This window comes from Phaethon lepturus, unplaced genomic scaffold, assembly GCF_000687285.1.
Source record: "Phaethon lepturus isolate BGI_N335 unplaced genomic scaffold, ASM68728v1 scaffold17154, whole genome shotgun sequence".
Taxonomy (NCBI): Eukaryota; Metazoa; Chordata; class Aves; order Phaethontiformes; family Phaethontidae; genus Phaethon; species Phaethon lepturus.
In genome coordinates, this window is record NW_010537158.1 from 36481 (window position 1) to 55047 (window position 18567).

General features: G+C 41.2%; 2 protein-coding genes across 3 annotated transcripts in view; one reads left to right on the forward strand and one right to left on the reverse strand.

The window, feature by feature from the left end:
* SCLT1 (sodium channel and clathrin linker 1) overlaps positions 1-6273 on the forward strand; it is a 42540-nt gene extending 36267 nt beyond the window's left edge. For both annotated transcript variants that reach the window (XM_010286404.1, XM_010286405.1), the window contains exons 19-21: positions 2337-2415; positions 3506-3601; positions 6211-6273. In XM_010286404.1, the coding sequence (XP_010284706.1) occupies positions 2337-2415; positions 3506-3601; positions 6211-6273 (238 nt within the window). The remainder of the gene's footprint in view (positions 1-2336; positions 2416-3505; positions 3602-6210) is intronic.
* Positions 6274-12350: 6077 nt separating this feature from the next.
* The window catches only part of JADE1 (jade family PHD finger 1), a 21936-nt gene continuing 15719 nt past the window's right edge, over positions 12351-18567 (reverse strand). The window contains exons 7-9 of the mRNA XM_010286406.1: positions 16596-17126; positions 14130-14247; positions 12351-13255 (exon numbers count right to left, since the gene is read on the reverse strand). Of these exons, the coding sequence (XP_010284708.1) occupies positions 12351-13255; positions 14130-14247; positions 16596-17126 (1554 nt within the window). The remainder of the gene's footprint in view (positions 13256-14129; positions 14248-16595; positions 17127-18567) is intronic.

Consider the following 18567-nt stretch of genomic DNA (forward strand, 5'->3'; position numbering starts at 1 on the left):
CAAAATTCATAATTACTAAGAGTAGCTGAGGCATATTATAGTATAATTCAACCGAAAAAACAGCTGGCACGTGCTATATTTGTCATATGAGAGCTTTGCAGAATGTACTTGCTACAGCTGGCGGATTTATCACCCGTCTGCCAAAATGCTAAAAGCTCACCTTTTGTTTCCTACTCACTTAACACAGACAATACAGAGTAGGGGCTGATTCGATTATTCAGCAGTTGGGGTTACTGCTCAGTTTTAATATTAAAATCTCATAATGTGTATTTGGGGGAGGGTTAACAATCGGAATGAATCAACTGACCAGCTGAACAGCCATAACATTTCCTTATACTTACAAGGTTAAATGGTTTTCTTTAAAAACATGTTCAGTGTGATCTAATTATAAAAATAATTTCTTGATATACAGCTGTGTATGAGCATGTAAACTCTGTTTATGGCCTGTGCTGCAAAAAATGCTAATTCCACATCTCAGTACAAGTATAGGAGACATATAGATTGTTTTCAGTAACTAAGAATTTTTAGTTTAGGAAATTTGGATTTTTGGATAGTCTTCTAAGATGATGTAACTATAAAGATGGTTTGTCAGAATTTAAGAATTTCCTTATTTTCAAAGCCTTTTTTACTAGCATAGTTGAGCATAAGCAGTCTAGACATTGTAAGGAGTAGTGTTTGAATAGTTTTTTAGGGAGTTTATTTTGAAAAGGTGTGTATGAAGAGATATGACAGGAATTGTATAAAATTTCTGTTTTGCTAATAAAACAGTTTATAAAAACTGAACTTTCAAGCTGTTCATTAGAGCTCTTATATTGAAAATGCTTCATCTGGATGTGTGGTATCGATTACAGAGGACAAACTGCAATAGTAGAGCTAAGTATTGACATACTATCTTGATCCTGCAATTTTAATCCATCTTTAATTCTTATTTTATATAAGATGTTCACATGTGGCAACATGGGTATAATCTATATATAATTTTAATTGTTTAACATTGTTTAAATATCTGCCTATGTACTCTCATTCTTACAGCAGCTAGTCAAAAGATGTTGAACTGTTTTTATGGTATTGACCTGGTTGAGAACAAGGGAGTGGAAACTACCAGCCAGGTATACTAGCAACCTTACGTTAACAGATACATTGTAACCTTGTATTTCAAGAGCCATATAGCAGTTTTCAGCCAAACTTTTACACAATACTAAGTTATTGTTGAGAACTAAGTGCCATCATTAAAATAGCAGAGGCTTTTTAAAATGACCATCTGAGGTTAAAGTATCTCCTGCCTTACCTCCGTTCCTCCAGAAGGAATAAAGGCTTTAGCTTCCATTACAGTGCATATAGCTTCAGTAATAGGCAGAGCACCTCAAGGTTAGGTATAAGCTTTCTGAGCGTTGTCAGTGTGCTACATATTCATTAAGATGATTGCATTTCAGCATAGTTTCAACTTGGGAAAGGAAGGTAAAGTGAGAGATTTGAAATAGATTTGAAAATTCTTCTTCACAAATATGTTTCACCTCAATGTAGAAAGTGAAACTCGTGGCCAGAATTTTGATAACACCATTTTTTTGTGATGGCTGTTGCTAGTGGAGTAGAGACTGGTCAAAAGTTAGAGCAACTCGTTTAGTTTTGCATCTTCCTCTGGCTAAAATAACGGAAGTTCAGAGATTTGTCCATCTTTGGTCATCTCTTCAGTGGCTTGTGATTACAGGAGGCAAGAACTGTTTCCTTTGAGCACCAACTCAAAAGATGTCTGCCGTAACCCACATATTTTTTGTCTTCAATACTATACAAATTCAGGATCGCTAAAACTCATTCGGTATAAAAGTAAAAAGACCACTTTTGAAGAAGGTGGCATTTTCCTTTCCCTCATGAAGTGTTGCATTGTTGTCTGTCTCACAAGTATAGAATGATTTGTCTTTAGGTACTTCAAAGCACCTTCCAAAATGTCCACATTGAAGTCTGGTTATGGGAACCTAATTAGAATGTTTATCTAAATACTGAATGCACTGTGCAAATGCAGCTTATATTTATAGCGTATTTGATAACATGCCTGCAAAACAGGATTCAATGAAGAGGGGGAAAAAAACAGTAATGCTCTTGACAAGGTCCTGTTGATTTGAACAAACACATCTCATTCCTCTGCCATTGCAATTCTGAATACACATCTTGAAGAGGTGCTAGCTGTGTAGTGCTTTCAAAATCAACATTTTAAGAGCAACGCTGTAATTAAAAATACACCCTAGGCCCCCACAATGCAGGAAAGTATGTCTGAAATTATATTCTGATAACTGATGCACTGCTGTGTGTTAATCAGCATCTTTTCTTCTGATTAATAGAAGTGAGCTGAGTCAAGAAAAACTTCGTAGCCAGGAGCTCATTTCTCAGCTGGAAATGGCAAATGAAAAGGTAACCGAGGTAAGATAATGAGTGATACAACAACTGCTTTCAGTTACAACTCGATGCACACACACTAGGATCTTAACAGAAACCTATTTAGATGAGTTATGTTGCTGGTTTAGAAGAAATTAAGTTTTTTTGAGAGGAGTAGTCATAACTGGTAAACCTCACTGTTTCTGCTGACTGACATGTTCAAATGGCAAGAATACAAATTAACTTTACTATTGAATTGCAAGAAAAGGTAAAGGAGAGATCGTCTTACAAGGTTACTAATGTAGCAATTTTAGACAATTTAGGAAACGTTTCTGAAGTCACTTATGCCTGTGTATGCATGCATACCTCTAAAAAGGAGTAGGCATTGTGTTACGGAAAATGTAGCATATGCAGAGATACCAAATTCTCAGCATACTATGTGTATGGTAGAATTTACACTGTATGTGCATATATGCATATAGATAAAAGCATTATCCATTAAACATTAAGGGCAGGGTTGTTTTGGAACGTGCACTGTTCAATAATTAATGGCCACTTTAGAAAACGGCTATCCTGTCAGCCTCATAAATCTGGGATAATACCCAATTCTATCTAGGATAAGTCCTTCTGTATTGTTTTTTTGTAGTGCTGTATTATTTAGAGGAGAAAAATGAGGGCTGATGCAAGAATAGATTTCTGTAAGTAAAGGATGGTTAAGAAAGACTTTATGCATACCCTTTGATGAAGAGAACAGAAATCTGTAGCAAGATCATAATCTCATTTGTGTTATCTAGTATATTCTTTTTCCCTGTGAGTATTGCTAAAACATTTACATTGTAAGATTGTGGGAATTAAATTACCTGGATTAAAATGCCAGCTTTTATGCATCTTACTTCAAGATGGTGAAATGAGTAAACCTTCCTCTGCAGATTACTCTGATTGGAAAAGTCATATGATGTCGTATTTGTGCTGGAAATTCTCTATAATGTGTCAGCAGTATGTCTTCAGTCTTAGACTCTAAGTGGTAAACAGTTCTGCTTCTTAAGTTCCTCTTGCTTTAAGCTTTTTCACTACAGTAGGTATGGATCCAATAAAAAGAACTTTGCATTTGTAATGAGGTATTTTGTTTACACAGGATGAAAAATTAATGATGGAATATCGAGAATACATCAGTAGGCTTCAAAGGCGACTGAGCCAGGCAGAACAGAGGGCAGCTACAGCATCTCAAAAGGTACAAAACTAACAAAAAACATATTCTCTAACTGCATTTTAAAAATTCCATTGAATATTACAAAAATACTCACTTTGTAGCATTCCTGAGGCAGAGGTGATCATTTACATGCATTGTTACTAATATAATTTTACCAACAAGCATGTATTTTGGGTGCCTCATCAAAAAACTGATGCATATTCAATTAACTGCCACCTTCTGACAGGACACTTAAGTGACAGTATAGATGTGTTTATGGAAACAAATTCAATGTGAATTAAACTTGTGTGCTTCAAAGTGTGTGAATGAAGGTATATGATCATTTCCATCTTCAGAAATAGCAGCAAGTTAACAGCGACACTAAATACTCCTCAAATAACTGCAGCTCCTGTTTACATAAAGCAGGCTTTTTTAGCTTGGTGTAACCTACTGCAGCAGTCACAAACGATGGCTTCACATGGTAAAGATCAAATGTTGTGCTGATTCCTACACCTGTCTCCTGGGGAGTCTGATTTAAAACAAAGCCTGTCTTGAGTTGATGGCTCGAGAACTGCCTTTGTAAGAATTGCTAGGCAGCGTAGCTGTTTCGTGGTTTTTTTCAGCCAGATAAGTTCCTGGTCTAATTCAGTGTGTGGCTGTACAGAGAGTGTGGGGAAATGGTTGCAGGACAGAATTGATAGTGTGGACCTGTTTGGTGTTGATCAAATTCCAACCTTGACTACCTTCCGCCATGTCATGTGAACTCCCAAAATTGTTAACTTCTTGTCTGTCCACCTGCATTTTCATTAGTGGCCTCCAGTAGCTGTGTCCCCAAAGATTGTTGGAGAAGTACACCCCATTGCAGTTATCGTCAATAAGTCCCGTAGTGTCAAAAATACTGAAAATTGTGCCGACAGAATAGGAAATACTTGGTTTTTTCCAGGCCGTGGGAAGGGGGGACAGAAGGGATGGTGTGTGTATCTCTCTACCATTGTAAACATGCCTAGTACATGCTTCAGTGATTCTGAAAACTTCAGACGAGGTAACTCAGTTCCAACTCAATATTCCCAGGCCTTAGGGCTATTGGAAGAAATGGTTTTCTTCTGAGAGAGAAACTTTGGACTTTAATTGTCTAAACCCCATGCTACCTGTAATTCTTTATTTTCTCTGCTGAACAATAGGTGGGTTTTTTCTATCCAGTGTTCTTTTTTCCCGTACTATTTAAGCTATACAGCTTGAAGCAAACCCCATGGGGGGTTTATACCCTGGGTTCACTTCTTTGCCAAGCAAATTTGTTACCCAAGTTGGTCTTTCTGTCTCCTGTTTTTTACAGTGATTTAGGAAACCCATTTGCAAATTTCAGATTTTTGATACGGGTGATCCCATGTGAGTTGCAGAGAGGAAACGTTTGTTTGATCTAAATTGTCCAATTAGGACAAAGGGCATTTTTTCCCCAACAGCAGTGAATAACTGGGCATAGCTGCCAAGCTATCATAACATAAGCTGTGTTTCCTGGCTGCAAATGCTCCCTGTCATGATGAGGTCTACCCAGCTGGTGAAGATTTTTTTTTTTTAACCTCTTGTTTGTTACATGGATCTGTTCAGCTCTAATACTTCTGAGATGCTATCTTCCCTTAAAAAACATGGTCACATCACCTTTCAAGGGAGTAAATTCCGGGCCTCAGTGCCCATACAGGCAGCGGTCTCGCTGATCCGGAAAACATTGGTAATTAACTGTTGCTCACCAGTCTCCCTCTGAAAGGTAACAAAGAGATTTGGTAGGATGTTTAGCAGCTAAATCGTTGTCCAGATCTTGCTGACAGTCTTTAGAACTAACTGCCTTGCCCATTTCAGGCTTGGCAGAGGTTACTGCTGCCAGCTGTCCAGGATGGCTTCTTTGTAGTGACTTCACAACTTCTGTGCCAAGCTCCTACCTCTCCTCCCTGCCTCCCCCACCACCCTAAAAAAAAAAAAGCTGTCCCAGCCCTGTTCTGCTGAAGGCTGGAAAAAGTGGCCCCCAGCAGTACTGCTGCAGGAACGTCTGCTCTTCTGACTCTAAAGAAATAAGGTGTTTATCCTCTTCTAGCTCTCAGCAGACTGAATGTTTATGTGTGTCCTTCCCCAGATTCAGCATGGCAATTCTTCTCTGCATTCTGAACCTTGAGATTGAGGGCTACTTTCTGACTTGACTTAATTCTGTATTCTCATTACATTATCCAGCTTACTTGTAAAGTTAAATCCAATATAAGCTGCAGCTGGACTTCTAGGGAGTCTAGAAATTACATTTTTATTGTGGTTAGTTCAATGACTGTAAATCTTAGCTTGTCATTAAATAATAGTAATTCACGGAGAAACATAAGAAATACAGGGTAATGTTTGCACAGGTTTAAAATGTGTGTATTCTGTGTAGATGTCTTTAAAGTGTACTCCTGCTACCTAGTCTTTCATAATCTTGAATTCTTTGGGATCTGAAATCAGAGAAAAGCAGTAGTCATCTATATAGTGCATTGTAAATTCTGCTGTTTACCCCAAATTCCCACATTCTATGCTTGTTCCCTCTCCTTCATGACACCTTCCATATTGAAGTTCTACTGATACTTTGATCTTACAAAAAATTATGTAAGAAACTATTTGCTTGTTTTTAATTACAGCTCAGCCTGATAACTACACAGAAGAAAAAAGCCGCTTCCCTGAAGGATCTGGAAAATATTTAAACATATGTAGTGTTCATTCACACCATGCTGGAGTTAAGAAGATTGCTGGGGAAACTTCATACCAGAGCGTTAAAGTCAAATGCAGAGCAAGGCTTGTAAAACTTACTTAGATGAACATTTTCTGGTTGATTCAGGTAAGAAGGGCAGCGGATGAAGATACCGTATGTGCATAGCAAGGATTGGAAGATGACTGCAAAATGATGTAATTTAAGTCCTTTAATGTGGCAGATGAAACAGTCTGATACAATGCTGTGGCATGTTGGTCTTTTTTGGTCTGAAAAAAAGTCGCTCCAACTGTGACAAGGCTGTGTACAGGCAATAGAGGTACCGTTACATTAAAATTCATGAACAGCTTCGTTCTCACGCAGTCGATACCTTTAATTTTTCTTTGTGGTGCAATAACTTGGGAACATTTTGAACATCTTTTATGAATTGCAAAGACCCTAATTACATCATGAATGTCAAATAGTTGCTGTTTTTATGGTAGGCGTTACAGCTGCGGAATGCCTCCATTGCCTCCCCGTTCTAAGAATTCAGTTTGGTTTGTTCCGATGCCCCAGTGAAACAGTGAATAAATAAAACGCTGCGATGGCTACTCTTAGAGCTCATTTCTAAGTACTCTTAGATCGTACTCTTTCTTCAGTTGTGCTTTTTCTTAGTTACTATTGTACAGTTGTTCCTCACTTTTCTGTTGACCTGCTCTCTTGGTTTGTATGTGTCTGGGAGCATCAGTTCTCGATTACATGAGTTCGCACAAGGCTGGTGAAGTCACCCAGCTTTTGGGCATTTTGAAATAGGGAGTTTGTATTCCGCAGGTGCCAGTATGTGGGAATCCTCTTGTGTACATGTTTTTCTTTTGATAGTTGAGAAACTTCATGTAGAACATTCTAAAATTAGAGCTGAACTCTGTTTCTCTCTCAGCATGTATGATAAACATTTGATAGGTGTTAAGTGATTTTGAGGTGCTCCCATCTTGGACTTAAGTGATGTAATTTCTGTTCCTTCTTCTTAAATGTGAAGAGTGTAATTGTGGTTTAGCACTTCTAATTCAGTTCATGGATAATGCTTACTCAGTGCTTGATGAGAACTGTTGTTCTGGACTAACAAACCAACCCACGTGTCTGTCACAGTGAATCTGCACCATATTTGCATTTTAGAGGACAGACCTAGGTTCATCACCACATGGAAGTAAGAGTGTGCCACCTCCTGAAAACCTGGCTGCTCAAGTAGAGCCTGCACAGCCTCGAGAAAGACAGTCTGCTTACCGCAGAGGAAGTTACTATTTCCTACCGCTGTACACACTTCTTTCTTTGCTAGTGCTTTGATACGTGCCTGTATCCACTGCAATTTCTCATTTTGCTAAAAGGCTTCAAAGACTTTTTGAAAGCAACACAGATAGATTGTGCAGAAGCTCACAACGTCTGTTGCGGTGAGATTTTCATTAATCAACTGTGTATAGGATACAAAGGGAGGTGAGTGCCAGGCACCTTATTTTCATTTGCATAATGCCCATCTGAGATGGTGACAGACCACCTGGAAAGTTTTGTGGGAGCCATTAATCCCATTCACTCCTTAAAGGGAAGGCTCTAACTGTGAGTGAAACACACAGGGGCTGAAAATGGCAGGTCAGTGTAAGTTTTTGAGCAACTCCATTTGTGCATTTGTTCCTTGAGGCACAGAAGGACACCTGCTTGGTTCCCTTTTAGTTATGGGTATATTCGTTTCAGCTTGTGGTGTAGTTCTCACTACATTACACATTTCAGCTCTTGTGTAATGGGTATCTGCCAGAATATGAATTGCAATTACGATGCAAGCACCTAACAGTGAAGTTAGGGGGCAGCAGAGCAATTATGGCAGATGATGCAGGAAAGAAACAATTTCCCATTTTCACCTGTCTGCCTGATCCTGTGAGCAGCTAAAAACTGACCAAATACATCTGCCTGAGCTGCAAAAAAAAAGGAATGTGGTCAAGTTAATCTCGTCCTCCTAACACCGCCTCCTTTTGCTTCCGTTTGGCTTCTAGAGGAAGCTGCCGGCGCATTGCTCACAACCTGGCTGTCAGAGGAAGGGCACTTGCTGAGGCAATTAAAATTTGAGTCTTGCTGGTTAGATTACGTTTTGCCCTTTCCCTCGTGATACGAGGTTGTTTCACATTCCTTTCTACCACCATGTTTCTTGTCACTCTTCCACTGCAACATTTTTGTTTCCCCTACGTTCCTTTCCCACCCCAACACCAGTTTTTGAGTGTTTCAAGACTCTCTAGTGTGATATTAATGCTTCCCATTGCATAAAACTTTGTTCTTCACTATGCTTTTTTAGGATAAGTTTCTAGGTGAATAGTTACTTCCATTCAACAGGTGAGAAAAACTGACTACGCAGGTAGTACCAGTTTCATTTGTGGGTCTTCCGAAGAGCCCTGTACCTTCTGGCACAGGCAGATCTATCCCTGCATACAAGAAACGTTTTAATAGCCTGTTGAAGTGGCACGCAAGCTGCCCTCAGCTCTTACTCAGGTAACCCCAGCAGTGTAGTACCTGTGAAAGGCTGCTGCCAGAACCTTTTTCAACCTTTTATTCACACCTTGAAGAGCTTGTACGCATTAACTCTTACGAGGGCCATCCTTTAATCTTCATTCTCTGAAATACGTTTTTGAGGGGTGCCCTCACACGGTTGCCCACAGCGTGAATGCAAGTACAGATCTGAGAAAAATTACTTACCTGTCGCTGTTTTTCAAGATGTATTGCTAGACGTACGTCTTCACAACCTTCTCCTTTTCTTGCTTGGCTCCAAGTCCGTTCCATGTTTCCACATCCTGAGTTGAGAGGAAGCAAGAGGGAAGGACCTGCTGTGCCCTTCATGCCTTGTGCCCTAAAGATCCTGCTATGGCAGCAAACATTCTCTGTCAGTATTGCTTGACTATAGGCAGTTCATAGGGCGAATGTACATTCAGCGTACTTACCTGGAAGATCTACAGTTAGGACACCTCGCGTCCCTCTTCCAGTGGAACATGGGCAAAGATTATGGACTGTGGAAGGACGTCATATATCAACAAATGTCAACTATTGGAGGTAAGCAACATCTCTTTGAGGATCTCATGGGAAAAAGCATACAATTTTCTGTTGACGGGATAGGCACAGCTGTCAATAACAAGACATTATACTATTCTTAAAAAAAAAAAATCTTGCAACCGCAGTGTGCATTTTGATACCTGTAATAATCCAAATTAAATGCTTATTTTAGCCATGAAGGTTGTTCAGATCATTGCAGTGAAGTCTTTACGTAAAAACCCAAGCACAGTAACTGCTGCAAATTCTAATACACTGCTGGCAAGAATACTGCAAAAATGTACAGCATTTATTCACATACAGACAAAAAGGCACAATTCTACTGAATATTTTAACAAAAAATACAGCTGTCTTCAACTAGGTCTTTATAAATACTTCAAAAAAGGGAGAAAATAAATACAGGATTGGGCCATGTAATATAAAATAGTCATCTCTACATATACTTTTTATTTCTATCTGTTTCTCTTCATGCACCTTCTTCAATTAATTTCAGCTGAATGGACACCAAAGCTAGGCACATAGTGAAAAATCTTCTGTACAAGGTTTTACAAATGTAATGACAATTTCCTCAAATTTCTGAAATTAAGATTTATACAGAACATGTATAACCCTTCATTTAGGTTGTGTGAGTTCATAACCTAACAAATGGCATTCCAGACAGCTTTACAGAAGTTCAACTAGCCTACAGTTTTGACAGAATACACCAATCATAATCAAAGATGTCTTGGTCAGTCTGCACAAGGAAAGGTAATGCTTAAAAACAGAAATTCAGCGAATGGTTCTATCCCAATAAAATACAGGGGTGGGCCTGTGTTCTCAACTGCTGTACTTATGACACCTCTTCTGCTGAGCACTAAGCATGGGAGACAAAACTAATCTACAGAGCTGGTCCTACTGCAGTCGTCTTACAGCTTTTTTGGTTTTGGTTCAGCTTAACTTGAAACATTAGAAAGCTTATTAACCTAAACATTGGGGAGCAAAACAGATAAGGCATTAATTCTGCACAACGCTAGCATTCATAATAGTGCAAATTAACAAGGTACCCCTTCCGAAGTGGTGTGAGGTCAAATGTTTACTACTTAAGAATCAAAATTTAGATTATTCCATCTATGGCTTGACAAAAAATCCTCTTTGTGGTCATAAGCATCTTTCTTAGAGAAAAATAACAGTGCCTGTCTGGAAAGTGTTGCTGTGTGTCAGGTAGAACTTACCTGCATTTACCTTTTTGTGTCTGTTGTTGCTTGATCAAATAAGTACTTTTCTTTTAACACAGCCCCAGAGTGACTACGTGATTTCAGATTTACCAGTGCCCTGTTTGGCTTTCACCTCTGTAAGTGATGAAATTAATCTAACTTCTTGGGACCAGCAATGGCATTTTAAAAGTACGCTATCTTACACAAAATGCCCCTTCTTCAACATCATCCCAAAAGGTACCAAAACATTAAGACTTCTGAGCTTTAAAACAAACAATAGGGATGCATTCTGTTGAAATAATACTTAAGTGATAACTTGCATAGCAAGATAGGGTGTTAAAAAGCCTTTTTTTTTTTTTTTTTTCTTGAATCCTCTGGAAGACTCAGTTATGGCAGAGTTCTACTGTGTCTTAGATGTTCCCTGCTCAAGAGGCAGGGGTCTAACATGAACAAGTGAGTGGATGTGCTAACGGCAGGCTCAGAGGAGAAAAGGGGGGAAAGGGGTTCTTTACGCCCGTCTTTCTGCAGCACATTGCTGCTTAAACTCTGATCAGTACATACCTGACTGACTGACATCTCTGCAGAATTCCAAAGTTTACAGGCTCCTAACACTCCACTGTTGTATGTGCACTCTACTTGGTACAAAACAGCTTCTTAATAATCTGGTAATATTATTGCTCATAGCTTACTAGTTATTGCCATTTGCAATTATTTAAAAAAGTACACACTCACAATACGAGTTCCCTCTTCCATCAAATCTAGTCCAGAATAGAATGAAATATTTTTTCTTCATTTGACTGTAAAGAGCTAATCACAATTTATTGCCTTTCCATTTTATTCTATTTAAAAATATATATTCATGTCCATTTTAAAGCAACCCTTTAGTGTCCTAAGCCTGGCTTTCCCAATACACACCGTTAGTGCATATGTGGTGGGCTTTGGGAAATCCTACTGACTAGTGCCTTAGAAAGTTTGTTTTCTTGAGTTGTCATCATTCTGCTGGGGGCCGGTGACTGACTAAGCAGTAGGGAGTTGTTTCCCAGGGTGCCTGCCCCCTTCTCAGAACTGGGCCATTTGCAAGTGTCCTCTGTGCTCAGCCTGTGTCTTTCCAAGCTGTTGCACTGTAAGGCAGCTGCAGCCCTGCCCTGTCCCTTACTCCTTCTCCAGTGTAGCATCGTGGTTAAATCTGGTCATCCCGTCGGTATATTTACATGTAAAATCTGGAGCTTCTGGAGGGTTCTGAGCTGCTATCTATGCTCAAACCGAATGCAACAGAAAACATTCTGCAAACAGAGGAGACAGACCTACCACCATCCAAGGGAAGCGACCACTGGCAATGGGCTTGCACAATGCAGTATGGTTCAACCACCATCTTCCATTCAATACCCACGAGTTAAATTAGAGCTTGTGCTTTTCCAGAGGGCAGGGGAGTAAAATTTTATCAGTGCTTTTTAGCTAAAAGGGATGAATGCAGCCTACCTCTCCCTACCTACCTTAGCCCCTTCTAAAAGGTTTTTGTGAGCTATTTTAGTGTTCATCACAAATCCTGTTTGTTTTAGTAGTGATGTCATTTCTCTGCTTACTCAGGGAAGTTGCAAATAAAGGAGATTCAAACTTCTCACGGAAAGGGGGGGCAAAAAAAAACAGCTTTAAGTGCATGTAAACATGTTTATACAGCTCAGGAATAATGGGTTATCAACTTGTCAGTCTGTAGCCATGTTCAAGAACTCTCCTCTCTCACACCAATAAATAATGTGGAGTTGGCTTGTAGGCAGTGACTTTACTGGCCACGGTGTTGCCACCGTGTCCCTGTGTCCAGTCAGGATGCCAGGATGCTTCTCCTAATAATGTCCGTCCTTCTGCTGATGGTGCTGTTTGGACTGAGCCTCTCCTGTCTGCACTTTTTTTCAGCCACTTCAGTCTCCGAGTCACTCATTTCGGCATCGGGGATGTACCCATCATTCTCACTGTCGGGCTTCAGCTTGCTTTTTGCCCTGTCCTTCGGCGACACTCTGCCCACGCCCAGGTAGGGGTAGCTGGAGTTCTGGTGGCAGGTCTCCTCCGGGCTCTGGCCCTGCTGTTGCCTCTCCCCCTTCTTTGGAATTCTGAATCCGCCCCAGTTTTTCACTGGGCTCGTGGGTGTCGTAGGCACTTTAACTACTGTCTGATTAGAGTTTACTTTGACAAGACCCCCGTTGCATTTAGGCACTATATCCCTCCGTGTGCCAGGTGCTGACCTACCACTGGAGTGGTTCACAGCCCTTTTATTTTCTGATTGCCTCTGAGAGAGTTCTGTGGGTCTCAGGGGTTTGTGGTTGTGTTTAGAAGTCTTTTCCTTCAGTTCTGCCTTGATCACCTCACACTGTGGACGATTGTCTCTTCTTTTTCTGTGGTCTGGTATAACTATGCCATTTTTCTGCTGTGCAGATACAGTCCGGGTTTCTGCAAAGGTCTTGTCAAAATTTAAAAAGCCACCTGGAGCTGCTGCACTGCCTTCCCTTTGGCTGGGCTGCCTCAGCACGGATTTGCTGTCGTTCCCGGAGCCGTTTCTTACTCTGTCTCTCTTGTGTGATTTTTTCAATGAGTGGGCCAGAGATGCGCCCATTTGTTTCCTGAAGAATGCAGAATGCCATTTCAAATCCTCTATCTTAGGGGCATTGGGGCCCACAGATGGACTATTGAACAACACCGTGTTTTCCACTGAGGAGAATGAAGAAGGCACACCTAGTTGTAAACAAAGAAGTTAAAGTCAAGCCACTCCATGTCTGGGTAAATACCACTTTTGAATGTCAACTCTGTTCCTCAGCATAAATGGGTATTTGGGTGCCTATCCAGCACCTTTACATCACAGTTACGTGGCTGCATCACGCTTTCACAACGTACTGCTGGTGTAGTTCACTTTCCTTTATCCGTGCTGCACCTACATACACTTGTAGCCAATATAAATCCTAGTGCTACTATTTGCACTAAGACAGAGACACTCCTCGGGGAGGGGGGAGCAGCCAGCACGTGGATCTGATTCTGTCCAAAATACGGTTTATTAGTTACTGAGCACTTTAAGGATAATCTAGTTAATGCAGTAACTTTAAAGTTACTAATCTTTCTCAGAAAAACTACTGTTGATGAGATTAGGCACAAAAAAAAAATGTTGTTTTAAAACCAGAGTGTTGCCTTTTCAAAATTCATTTCTTTAAACTGCCATCTGTGATGCAAAGCAGCACATACTAAACACTAATGCAGCGGCACTAGTAAACCACGGACTTAGAAGGCACCATATGGCACCCGAATGTAAGCCACGGTCTCTCTGTCATAAGGAGTCATGAGAGAATCACACCAGAAAGGATGGGCAGCAGCAAACCATTCAGTGCTCCACGGACAGAACATAGACTTACCAGTTTTGGAGCGTTCTGTGCCCACCATTACAGCTACACAGAGTCTCATTTTTCCTTCCAACCTGCTGCTGCATGGTGGACCACATGAGATTTTAATGAGAATAAATGAGATCCTGCTTGTCCTTCAAAACCGATCATTAGCCTGTAACCAAACCTTCCAATGCTCGTGCCGCTTCTTACGTGAAAAAGATAACGCTCAAGCATACCTGAAACTCTTTCTTGTTCCAACTGCTTTGCGTAGATATTAAATATCTGTTCTTGAACTTTGCAAACAGATCTCTTGATTTTTTCCCTTCGGGTCACCATGTAAGTAAGATTACGCACCTAGAAGACATCAAGTTGATGAGTTTCACAGGAATTGTGTTTCTATAGCATTGTCAATCTGTGCATTGAATTAATCTGTTTAAGTACTATAGACCATTTAGAAAAGTTAGTCATGTATTAAACTTTTAACACACTTCTTAGAAAAGAGTCTTAAATACCATTTAATGGACAGATTATTCTATCAGATTTGGGAGGGCCACAGCACTGAAGTAACTTCTATGAACACCTGAATCACACATACATATATACACACACACACAGAGGAAATCTAGAGGAATGCTGGAAATGCTTAAATACACTCACTATTAAATAGCCTAGCCCCTTTTGCCTGTTACTGTTTGAGACACAACAAAATTATACTTCATTAATAACATGAAAGTGTGGAGAGCTATTCAACAGTCCCACTCTTTTTGACGACCCTGCCACCGCTGCACTATGAGTGACCACAATGAAGGGAGGCCAGTTTGTTCATGCCATAGCCCAACGGAGGTAGCAGGCACTGGAAACAGTAATGAAATGTTTCTTTATTTTGACTATCTATCCTGGGGTTTTTTTTAGAAGAAAACTACATTTCTGCCCTTCAAATGGGACTGTCTAATCTAGCGAGCTGTGTAAGCTTCACCACCACCACTCTGCCAGAGCTTTGAAGTTACTTCTTTCCCAGAGGAGGGAATCGCTGAGCAGTAGCGTGGGTGGCTCCACAGCTCCTCTCCTGGCTCCCTGTAGCCGCATGCAGCATGGTGCCCTGTGGTTTACAACCTTGTAGGCTGATCTCGCAACAATTAAGGAGGAAACATTTCACAAGTGTGACTAGTTTTGCTACGGTCCTGCTCTATTTAAGGCTTCCAGTCCAGGGCTAGCCAATACTTCTGAGTAACTGTCATTACTCTGTGGGTTTGAACTGGAACTAGCCTGGTGCCCTCTTTCTGATACAGGCCACGGCCTTTTGTTCTTTGCCTTGTCTGATCGAAGCTGTGCAACGGATGCGCCATGGCTGCAGAAATACCTGTTTCATTAGGTGAACCGGATGACACTATTTCAAAATCTGTTTCTAGATAAATGACACTGTCACTAATGTCATCCATAATCAAGCCTTCCCGACTTTATCTTGAAGACAAGAAAAAACACAGGCCCTGTTTGTTTGGGGTTTTTTCTTGCAGGTTTTCTTGTATGTACAATCAGGGGGAACAAGGAAGTAGTAAAACATTTAAAATATTACTAGAATAACGTACCCTGTTTTGACAGCACGCTTAAAAATGGAAAGGATACATACAGAGTATTTTAAGATCCAGAGAACGTAGAGACAAACTCCACTTATTTAGCTGATCAAAGAGAAGACTAAAAGAAACCTTGAGCACACAGAGCAGAAACAAAAAATACTAGCTAACAGCTCTCTCACCCAGCTAGAGAAAGGTCATAGGCTGGAAGTTGAAACTAGGAAAAAAAAATTTGAAAGAAAAACTGCAACAATTCCTTTAGAGAGAGTAGTTGGCCATCAGGACCCTTTACAAAGGCTGCAGCAGATGCGTGAGCACCTGCTGTCCTGATACTTTTGAAGAAAAGCTCTAGTTCACCCACAGGTTAGAGGCTGAGGTAGGACCTCCTGAGCCGGGTTCCGTATGTAGCCTGCACAAGCCATATGCTGTATGGATGTGAAAAACTAAAATAATTTCAGTGTTCTTTCTGGCTCCAAGATACCTTAAACTCTACTAGTTAATCCCTCCCCGCTCCCCCCCCCCGCCAAAAACCAACAAAAACGAAGGAATTCAGGTCATTAAAGGATCAGATGTACTTGAGATAAAACACTAAACTGAGCCTACTGAACGGTTCTTCAAATATTCAAAACCTAATTGAGTGGAACATCATGTGCCTCCCAAACCTACACCACGTAGTCCAGGGAAATGTCATCCTACTAAGCTGTGTCAATGGAAAACAAATCTGCTGCAAATCAAGGTAAGTTTCATAATCTTTTCTTTCTTGTGCACCAGATAAGAAAGTAAAGCAGGGAAAGCCCTTAAAGGCTAAATAAGCTCTAGCTGGGGGGTGCAGCACAGTCCACAGCCATCAGTGGTGATCAGTAAAAAAGCGTAAGCAGAAATACAACAATCCAGTTGTAAGGAGACTGGATACTACAAGCCAAGGCCTCCTGGCCCTGTGAACTAACCCTCTGTTTGAAAAGGGCAACTGGTGTGCTCTGTAGAGATTTAGTGTTAATGGTCTTTTCTGACAATACAACTTTGAGGTAATGCGCAGCACGGAGCGCCTGCAATAACTGAGAGCCTGGTTTGGAAACTCGGCTAACAAAGGCCAGCACTCCTCATGCAAGCACTGGCAGCGCAGTGGCTTACCCGCTCTAGATCCTGCCGGAGGTGTGTGAAGAGCTGCAGTCGTCTGAAAAGAACATCCTGTTCCCGTTTAGCCAGATTGTCCTCTTCATCCTTCTTTGGGGTAATCAAAGGCTTATTGAAGTTGGCTTTTCTCTTCAGCTTCCAGTACTGGTAGAGGAATCCCACCGGCTCCTCGGGCAGCCGCAGTGCTTTAGCCACTTCCAAAGACTCGACAAACGTATAGAACTCATCCTCCAGCTGCTGGAGCTTTTGCTTGCGGAGGCTGACTCTGTGGGCCTCCTCCTGGTTTTGATCCATGCTGTGGAAAGGGTCGATGTGGGTAGGAGGAGAGCTGTCCTGAATCCCATTCCCATTCTCCTGGCCTGGGCTTTCACTGAAAGTCTCATCATCTACTTTCTTGGTGGAGCTGTGCTTGGGGCAGTATGACTTAAACTTCACCTCATCGTTCTCTGCCAATATGGTCTTCATCTCCAAGCCACGGTCAAACGCACAGGTGACGTGGAAGGCTGTTCTGCAGTTCTTCACTGAACACTACAGAAATTAAATTAAAATTAATCAAACACAAATTTAAGAAGCCACACTGCCTAAAACTATTTGAGCAGCCAGGACTGCTTTGGAAGAACAACCTTGTTAACACACTCTGCTTCTAAGCTGCATGTATTCTCCTGCTCTTAATTAGGTTTACGATTTAGCGCTTTTGGGCCAGGCAACCATCAAGCGGCCCTGTGGGACAGGAGTGGTTAACCCCTCCCTAGCCCACTCTGTTCAAGAACCAGCAAATCCACAAGAGGCGCGTTCTGACCGTCACCGGAGATGCTCACGTAAGGCAGTGTTACACAAAGGAAAACGCTCCCCCTCTGACTGTCCCAGCGTGGGAGAGAGGGGTGAATCATAGAAATCATGGAATAGCTCAAGTTGGAAGGGACCCGTAACGATCATCGAGTCCCTGCTCCTCACAGAACTACCTAAAACCAGATGACTAACAGCATCATCCAGATGCTCCTTGAACTCTGACAGACTTGGTGCTGTGACCACTGTCTCAGTGAAGAACCCTTATGTCAAACATAAAAAAAAAAAACATCTCTGTGGCTCCAGGCCAGTCTGATACTTATAATTAAGTCTTTCCCAGCACCTGGACCCATGCTACCCAAAACCGAGGGGAATTGTTTTTCTCCTGTTATCCCAATTTTATAATGTCAAATATTAAATCACTGCCAATCACTGCTTCGCTGACCACAGCCTTCACTTCACCTGGGAGAGAACAGGAAATTCAGGTTTTTGTCATTTTTCTTTCCCTCCCAGTGAACCCAGCCATCACAGAGCGATGGGCACTACTTCAGACGGTTTAGCACTTAATTTCAATTACATGTAACTCCCTCTTGCAAAATGCAGGCCTAGCTATCACCAGCCAAAACCTGAAAGGTTTACATATATATACACACACACGCGCACATACATATGCATTTGTATCAACTCACACCTCTGCCTCCAGTGAAAAGAATTTAAAGTGGAAATGAACATTGGTGCTATTAACTAGGAGGACACAAAACTACGCTTAGCCCAAGCCATCTACCCTCAACGAGAAACGCACTGCGCTAGGATGTTTACGCAGTACTTTGTAAAGAAGCCAGTATCTTTCTCCTCTGGGTTTTCCTGCTTAGGTTGACTCAGCAGCCAGATGGCATATAAAGGTACAACAGCGTGTAAACTGCAGAAGTTTCAAATGAACATTCTGTAATAAAATTAACATATGAAAGGAATTAAAAAATACTAAAGCATCTTTTGCCCTTTCCTCTCTCACTAACAAGCAGGGCAAAAGCAGCCCCTCTGGAACACTGGACAGTACAGAAGAGGACTGTAGCCGTGGTTTCCAAGCTGCTGTCATTTAGAATAATCGGCTCTTAGTGTGTCTAACCTTGTGTGGGGAGAAGAGGGGAAAGCCTGTCTCATCGGAAGGAAATCTGCTGAACAC